This window comes from Rhinopithecus bieti, unplaced genomic scaffold (assembly GCF_001698545.2).
Source record: "Rhinopithecus bieti isolate Rb0 unplaced genomic scaffold, ASM169854v2 scaffold_10417, whole genome shotgun sequence".
Taxonomy (NCBI): domain Eukaryota; kingdom Metazoa; phylum Chordata; class Mammalia; order Primates; family Cercopithecidae; genus Rhinopithecus; species Rhinopithecus bieti.
Window position 1 is genome coordinate 161,425 of NW_016806385.1, and position 8,890 is coordinate 170,314.

An 8,890-nucleotide genomic window follows, 5' to 3' on the forward strand; every position below is an offset into this window, starting at 1 on the left:
TTTTTTTTTTTTTTTTTTTTTTTTTTTTTTTTTTTTTTTTTGGTGGTGACAGGGTTTTGCTGTGTTGCTCAGGCTGGTCTCAAACTCCTGGTTTCCAGCGATCCACCCACTTGGCCTCCTAAAGTGCTGGGATTACAGGCGTGAGCCACAGCACCCGGACTAAAAGAATTTTTTTTTTTGAGACGGAGTCTCGCTCTGTTGCCCAGGCTGGAGTGCAGTGGCGTGATCTCCGCTCACTGCAAGCTCCGCCGCCTCCCAGGTTCATGCCATTCTCCTGCCTCAGCCTCCCGAGAAGCTGGGACTACAGGCGCCCGCCACCACGCCCGGCTAATTTTTTTGCATTTTTTAGTAGAGACGGCGTTTCACCGTGTTTGCCAGGATGGTCTTGATCTCCTGACCTCGTGATCCGCCTGCCTTGGCCTCCCAAAGTGCTGGGATTACAGGCGTGAGCCACTGCGCCCGACCCTAAAAGAATTTTTTAGAGCAGTTTTAGGTTCACAGCAAAATTGAGAGGAAGGTACGGAGAATTCCCATATACTGTCTGCCCTCACACATAGATGGTATATTTGTTACAGTTGATGGACCTACCTTGAACATCATTACCCAAAGTTCATGGTTTACATTAGAGTTCACTCTTGATGTTATCTTATACAGTCTGTGAGTTTGGATAAAAGAGTAACATGTGTCCACCATCGTAGTATCTTACAGAATATTTTCACTGACCTAAAATCTTTTTCTGCTCCACCTATTCATCCTTCCCTCTCCGACAACCCCTGGCAACCACTGATCTTTTTACTGTCTCCATAGTTTCGCCCTTTTCCAGAATGTCTTATAGTTGGAATCCTATAGTATGTGGCCTTTTCTGAATGGCTTCTTTCACTTAGTCATATGCATTGAAGTTTTCTCCCATGTCTCTTCATGGCCTTAATAGCTCATTTCTTTTTGCACTGAATAATATTTCACTTTCAGGATGTACCACAGTTTATGCACTCACCTACTGAAAGACAACTTGGTTGCTTCCAAGTTTGGGCAATTATGAATAAAACTGCTATAAACATCCGTCTGCAGGTTTTTATGTGAACACAAGTCTTCTACTCCTTTGTTAATACCAAGGAACATGATTGCTGAAAGAGTATGTTAAGTTTTATAAGAAACTACCAAACTGTCTTCCAAAGTGGCTGTATCATTTTTGCATTTCCACCAGCAACAAATGAGAGTTTTTCCTGTTGCTCCACATCCTTGCCAGTATTTGGTGTTGTCAGTGTTCTGGATCTGGGCTTGCTTTTTTTTTTTTTGATACAGGGTCTCACTCTGTCACCCAGACTGGAGTGCAGTGGTGCAATCTCGGCTCACTGCAACCTTCACCTCCCAGGCTCAAGCAATTCTCCTGTCTCAGCCTCTCAAGTAGCTGGGATTACAGGAATGCGCCATTACTGCCTGGCTAATTTTTGTATTTTTAGTAGATGGGGTTTCACCATGTAGGCCAGGCTGGTCTTGAACTCCTGACCTCAAATAATCCACTCACCTTGGCCTTCCAAAGTGCTGGGATTACAGGTGTGAGCCACCATGCCTGGCCTCTTTTTTTTTTTCAAGCAAGAGATGGGATCTTGCTGTGTTGCCACGGCTGGTCTCCAGCTCCTGGGCTCAAGCAATCCACTCGCCTCAGCCTCCCAAAGTGCTGGGATTTCAGGCAAGGTGTGAGCCACCTTGCCCAGCTGATTTTGGCTATTCTAATAGGCATGTAACCCTGAAGGATTTATTTTTTATTTTTTAGGCAGAGTCTTGCTCTGTCACTCTGGCTGGAGTGCAGTGTGCAATCTCAGTTCACTGCAACCTCTGCCTCCTGGGTTCAAGTGATTCTTGTGCCTCAGCCACCTGAGTAACTGGAACTACAGGTGAGTGCTACCAAACGTGGCTAATTTTTGTATTTTTGGTAGAGACGGAGTTTTGCCCTCTGAAGGATTTTAGCCTACGGAAAGGAAGAGACTAATTCCAGAGAGAGTAAATGCGTATGGCATATCCTATGTGGCTGGAATTGATCACTGGAGCTTGGACTTTATTCTGAAGGCCATGAGTAGCTTTTGAAGACTTTTAAGTTGGAGAATGCCCTCTGTAGTGGGTTGAATGTGGCCTCCAAAAAGATATGTTCACTTGGAACCTGTGGATGTCACCTTCTTTGACAAAAGGCTTTTAGCAGCTGTAATTAAGGCAAAGCTCCTAGGAGACAACACCCTTGATTAGGGTGGGCCATAAATCCAGTGACAGGTGTCCCTGTAAGAGAAGAGAAGGATAAAGAAGATGTAGAGAAGAAGAAGAGGTAATGCAAAGATGGAGGCAGAGATTGGAATGATGTGTCTGCAAGCCAAGGAGCACCAAGGATTGATGGCAGCCACCAGAAACTAGAAGAGAGGCATGGAACAACTTCTTCCTCAGTGCCTCCAGAAGGAACCAACCCTGGCCACACTGATTTCAGACTTCTGGGCTCCAGAACTGTGAGAGAATAAATGTCTTTTTTTTTCCCTTTTTAAAAAATATTTATTATTTATTTATTTAAGACAGAGTCTCACTCTGTTGCCCAGGCTGGAGTGCAGTAGCACAATTTTGGCTCACTGCAACCTCTGCCTCCCAGATTCAAGTGATTCTTGTGTTTCAGCCTCCCGAGTAACTGGTATTACAGGTGTGCGCCACCATGTCTGGCTGATTTTTGTATTTTCAGTAGAGACGGGGTTTCACCAGGTTGGCCAGGCTGGTCTCAAACTGCTCAAGCAGTCCACCTGCCTTGGCCTCCCAAAGTGCTGGGATTACAGGCATGAGCCACTGCACCCGGCTGAGAGAATAAATTTCTGTTGGTTTAAGCCACTCAATTTGGGGATAACCTATGGCAGCCCTGGCAAACTAATACATACTAAAGATACATACTAAATACTAAACTGGGCCATATAGTCCAGTTTTCCTGAGACTCCCAGGCAAGTGCTCTTTTTCTTTGCTTGGTATCCTACCTCACTTTCTGTCTGGTAAAATTACACTCATTCTTTTAGATGCCACTGAAATAGCACCTCTTCAGCACAGCCTTCACTAAACTACCCCTCTCTCCATCTTGGTAAATTTAGTTACTTCCTCTTCTGTGCTCACATACTTTGTAGTATCTCTACATTTATGCTATAGGACTTGTTACACTATATTGTATTACTTGTTTATGTCTTCCCCACTTTTTTGTGAGCATCTGGAAATATGAGGATGTCTTATTGGTCTATTTCCAGAACATAAGCACAGTGCCTGGCACATATTAAAGACTTAATAAATGTTTGCTGAATAAATAGTTTCTGTAAGCGGCTTCTCCAATCAGCTCTGTGTTTTGCGGGAAGGTAAAACTGGCAACAGCTTGAAGAATGGATTAGAGAGCAGAGGACCTTTTGAAAGGGAGGCCAGTTGGTGGAGTCTAGAAAGAATCATGACTAGAGCTAATGAAAGACTGATTTAGCAGAGTGGCTGTGGTAATGGAAAGGAGGAAACTGTTGGGAGAAACACCACAGAAGCAGAGTGGGTTATATTCTCCGGGCGAGAGAGGAGGAGAAATTGAAGCTGATTCTGAGGTTTCAAGTCTGGGTGACTGAGAGGGTGACGATACCATCGACTGAAATGGGGAAGGCAGGAAGAGAAGCAGAGTTGGGGGAAGATGGGAAGCTTGAAACTAGGATTGTTGTTCCTCCATTTCTAGAATCTTTTTCTATTATAAGTCACACTTCCTCACCAGTCTCAACAGGGACCCAGCTCAGGCAGCAGCTAAGGGTGGATATTCTGGTTTGGATTAGATCAGAGGAAAGACAGCTGTATATGTGCCCACAGGAGCCAAGACGGTATTTTCCATCCTTCCCAAACAGTAGAGCTTTGACAGAGATTTAAGGGTGACCGAGTCAAGGAAGAGGCATGGCATAGGATGGAGATGTCGGGGTTGGGGTTCAGAACTTCCATTATAGAAGGTAGTGATTTAGAGGAGAAGGTGGTTGAGAATGGTGCTAGTGGTAGTGAACAGATCCTTCCCAGGATCTAGGTGGACTGAGGATTTTTGAGTCTGTGACACTATTGTATATCCAGCCTTAGTTTATGTTTACCACCTTACAGCAGCACCTAATCTCTGAGAGGACTTGGCCTTTGTCACACAGCACACATTTGCCACACCCTCTGTAAAGCCCTGGTTTATAAGGTTCTTTCCACCGGAAGCTATGACAGAGGAAATGTGTGGGTGGGGAGGGGTAGTGGGTGAGGGACCCAGGTTCCTGACACAGACAAACTACACCCAGGGAATGAAGAGCAAGCGCCATGTTGAAGCCATCATTACCATTCAGATCCCTCTTAGTCCTGCAGCTGCCCCTGCTGGGAGTGGCGCTGAACACAACAATTCTGACATCCAGTGGGAATGAAGACGCCACAACTGGTGGGAAATCTGGTACTGGAGGGGGCTGGTGAGAAGGGTGGCTGTGGGAAGGGGCTGTACAGAAATCTGGAACCTGCCACTGGCCATTACAATCATGTGGGCAGAATTGAAAAGTAGAGTGGGAAGGGGAAGGGGGAGGGTTCCCTGCCTCATGCTACTTCTTCTTTCTTTTTTGTTTGTTTCTTTCTTTTGAGGCAGGGTCTCGCTATGTTGCCCAGGATGGTCTCAAACTCCTGGCCTCTAGTGATCCTCCTGCCTCAGCCTTTCAAAGCACCAGGATTACAGACATTAGCCACCATGCTCAGCCTCTTCCTTCTGACCATCATTTCTTCTCTTTCCCTCCCTGCCTTCATTTTCTTCCCAATCTAGATTTCTTCCTGACCTCTGTGCCCACTGACTCCCTCAGTGTTTCCACTCTGCCCCTCCCAGAGGTTCAGTGTTTTGTGTTCAATGTTGAGTACATGAATTGCACTTGGAACAGCAGCTCTGAGCCCCAGCCTACCAACCTCACTCTGCATTATTGGTATGAGAAGGGAAGACGGGGAGGGGAAGAACAAGAGGTGGGTTAGATCAGAGACCAAGAAAGAGGGTAGCAAGTCTCCCAGGTGCCCCACTGTTTTCTCCTGGGGTAAGTCATAAGTTGGTTGAGGGGAGATGAGGCTAGGCTCTGGATAGCTGCAGTACCCAGATTGGCCCCACTGTTCCTCTTCCTTCCAACCTTTCTCCTCTAGGTACAAGAATTCGGATAATGATAAAGTCCAGAAGTGCGGCCACTATCTATTCTCTGAAGAAATCACTTCTGGCTGTCAGTTGCAAAAAAAGGAGATCCACCTCTACCAAACATTTGTTGTTCAGCTCCAGGACCCACGGGAACCCAGGAGACAGGCCACACAGATGCTAAAACTGCAGAATCTGGGTAATTTGGAAAGAAAGGGTCAAGAGACCAGGGATACTGTAGGACATTGGAGTCTACGGAGTAGTGTTATTTTATCATAAGGGTAGACGGGCAGAAAAAAGGAGGTAGGGGATCAGGATGGGAAGGGAGGAGGAGGTATTAGGGGTACTACCTTCAGGATCCTGACTTGTCTAGGCCAGGGGAATGACCACATACACACACATATCTCCAGTGATCCCCTGGGCTCCAGAGAACCTAACACTTCGCAAACTGAGTGAATCCCAGCTAGAACTGAACTGGAACAACAGATTCTTGAACCACTGTTTGGAGCACTTGGTGCAGTACCGGACTGACTGGGACCACAGCTGGACTGTGAGTGAGTAGGGACGTGAATGTAGCAGCTAAGGCCAAGCAAGTGGGGCTAAAGGATTCAACCAGACAGATAGGAGGACCTAATATCAAGCTCCTGTTCTCTGCCTCCCAGCTTCTCTGCTCACCCCCTACCCTCCCTCCTCCAACTCCTTTCCCTGTAATCCCCAGTGAGTTTTCTTTTTTTCTTTTTTTTTTTGAGACGGCCTCACTCTGTTGCCCAGGCTTGAGTGTAGTGGGGCGATCTTGGGCCCACTGCAACCTCTGTCTCCTGGGTTCAAGTGATTCTCCTGCTTCAGCCTCCTGAGTAGCTGGGAGCATGCACAACCATGCCTAACTAATTTTTGTACTTTTACTAAAGACAGTGTTTTGCCATGTTGGCCAGGCTGGTCTTGAACTCCTGACCTCAGGTGATCTGCCCACCTTGGCCTCCCAAAGTGCTGGGATTACAGGCGTGAGCCACCATGCCTGACACCAGTGAGTTTTCACTAGGGATTCCCTACCCATACTCTTCCTGATACCAGATAAACAAATAAATAAAAGGAGGCCATTAAGGGGATCCAGAGGGGAGGCATTAGATTCAAGTCAGTGAAGGGAGCAATGTGGCTTGAGTACTCAGGAGAGAGAAACTGGGAAGTAGCAGAGATGACACTGGTGGGTGTTCAGGTGTATGTTTTAATTCTCTCTTCTCTCATAGACACCTACTTTCCCTCATCCTCTTTTTCCTCAAGGAACAATCAGTGGATTATAGACATAAGTTCTCCCTGCCTAGTGTGGATGGGCAGAAACGCTACACGTTTCGTGTTCGGAGCCGGTTTAACCCACTCTGTGGAAGTGCTCAGCATTGGAGTGAATGGAGCCACCCAATCCACTGGGGGAGCAATACTTCAAAAGGTAAAATGGGCCCACAAGACCCCAATCCATAAGCCCAACACCCCAGCCTTTCTAACACCACTGTGTTTTGCTCCACTCCCCTATCACTAAAGCCCCCAAACTTGGTGCCCCATCTCCCCACAATGTCCAACCCCAACCTCTAGAAATCAAGGTTTTTCTGTGTAGGGTTGGGTTAGTGTGTTGTTAGAGGGTGTGGATTGAGAAGGAGGCTTAGGGGTGCTCAAGGGGGCTATAGAGTGTATAGGATTTCCCTGAAGCATTCCTAGAGAGCCTGCAAAGTGAAGATGGCTTTGGAACCAGCTGGATCTAGGCTCTGCCACATACTACTACCTCTTTGGCCTTGGGTACATCACTAAACTCTTGGATTCTGTTTCCTGAGATATAAGATGGAGATAATTGTTCCTGCCTCACAGGAGCTGTTGTGAGGATTAAACAGAGAGTATGTCTTCAGCGCAGTGCCTGGCACCAGTGCCTGGCATGTAGTAGGCGCACAACAAATATAAGGTCCACTTTGCTTTTCTTTTTTTCTGTAGAGAATCCTTTCCTGTTTGCATTGGAAGCCGTGGTTATCTCCGTTGGCTCCATGGGATTGATTATCAGCCTTCTCTGTGTGTATTTCTGGCTGGAACGGTGAGATTTGGAGAAGCCCATAAAAATAAGGGGAACAGTAGCTGAGAATAGCAGAGAAGGGTTTTGCAGGGTCTTTAGGAGTAAAGGATGAGACAGTAAGAAATGAGAGATTACCCAAGAGAGTTTGGTGATGGAAGGAAGCCACAGGCACAGAGAACACAGAATCACTTTATTTCATATGGGACAACTGGGAGAAGGGTGATAAAAAAGCTTTAACCTATGTGCTCCTGCTCCCTCTTTCTCCTCTGTCAGGACGATGCCCCGAATTCCCACCCTGAAGAACCTAGAGGATCTTGTTACTGAATACCACGGGAACTTTTCGGTGAGAACGCTGTCATAAGCATGCTGCAGTCTATCAACTGCCAACTGCCTGCCAGCAAGACAGACAGAGTGTGGGGGTGGGGGCAGAGAGGAGAGGGAAGGAGGCCCTGCACTAACTGTCAGGATGTGGCCGACCAAATGGGGGATGGACTATACAGAGAGAGACACACACAGAAGCGCAGATTACAGATTGAGTGAGGCAGATGGAAACTGGTATTGGGGGCCCAGGAGTCTGTGTATCCCTTCTGTAATCAATTACAGTGGTTGCGGACATCATGAGTACTCCTTTGGCACAGAGCTCGGTATTTTACTTCCTGCCCCTAATTGACCCCTGACCTGGACATATCTGTCTTTAGGCCTGGAGTGGTGTGTCTAAGGGACTGGCTGAGAGTCTGCAGCCAGACTACAGTGAACGACTCTGCCTCGTCAGTGAGATTCCCCCAAAAGGAGGGGCCCTCGGGGAGGGGCCTGGGCCCTCCCCATGTAACCAGCATAGCCCCTACTGGGCCCCCCCATGTTACACCCTGAAGCCTGAAACCTGAACCCCAATCCTCTGACAGAATAACCCCAGGGTCCTGTAGCCCTAAGCAGTACTAACTTTCCTTCATTCAACCCATCCGCGTCTCATACTCACCTCACCCCACTGTGGCTGATTTGGAATTTTGTGCCCCCATGTAAGCGCCTCTTCATTTGGCATTCCCCACTTGAGAATTACCCTTTTGCCCTGTACATGTTTTTCATCTCCCTCAGTCTGGCCCTTCCTTTTCACAGGATTCTTCCTCCCTCCCTCTTTCTCTCTCTTCCTCTTTCCATCTACCCTCCGATTGTTCCTGAACCGATGAGAAATAAAGTTTCTGTTGATAATCATCAAAATGTCTGTCGTGGGGTGAGGAGTAGGGGAAACATGGGATACAAGGAGGGTGGGAAGGGAAGAAAAAGGAGTAGTACATTTACGCTGTGGAGGCAGGAGTATTTCCAATTCGCTAGAAAAAGAGTACTGTTCTGGAAACTGACTTCTTTCCAGGTGCCCTGCACTCATTCCAGGGTTTAGTTTAGAGTTAGACTTAGAATGGGCTGGGCGTGGTGGCTTACGCCTGTAATCCCAGCACTTTGGGAGGCTGAGGCGGGTGGATCACAAGGTCAGGAGATTGAGATCAGCCTGGCCAACATGGTGAAACCCTGTCTCTACTAAAAATACAAAAATTAGCCGGGCATGGTGGTGCGCTCCTGTAATCCCAGCTACTCGGGAGGCTGAGGCGGGAGAATTGCTTGAATCCAGGAGGCGGAGGTTGCAGTGAGCTAAGACTGTGCCACTGCACTCCAGCCTGGACAACAGAGGGAGAATC

At 47.4% G+C, this 8,890-nt stretch overlaps 1 protein-coding gene across 2 annotated transcripts in view; it reads left to right on the forward strand.

Annotated features, from left to right (window-relative positions):
• Positions 1-8,417, forward strand: part of IL2RG (interleukin 2 receptor subunit gamma) — a 13,699-nt gene extending 5,282 nt beyond the window's left edge. Inside the window, exons 2-9 of one of the 2 annotated variants that reach the window (XM_017875871.1) lie at positions 4,302-4,447; positions 4,805-4,958; positions 5,167-5,351; positions 5,563-5,702; positions 6,431-6,593; positions 7,127-7,223; positions 7,476-7,545; positions 7,901-8,417. In XM_017875871.1, coding sequence (XP_017731360.1) covers positions 4,321-4,447; positions 4,805-4,958; positions 5,167-5,351; positions 5,563-5,702; positions 6,431-6,593; positions 7,127-7,223; positions 7,476-7,545; positions 7,901-8,086 — 1,122 coding nt within the window. In that variant the 5' untranslated portion in view covers positions 4,302-4,320 and the 3' untranslated portion in view covers positions 8,087-8,417. The remainder of the gene's footprint in view (positions 1-4,301; positions 4,448-4,804; positions 4,959-5,166; positions 5,352-5,562; positions 5,703-6,430; positions 6,594-7,126; positions 7,224-7,475; positions 7,546-7,900) is intronic. The other variant, XM_017875872.1, reaches the window with a different exon arrangement.
• Positions 8,418-8,890: the final 473 nt, after the last annotated feature.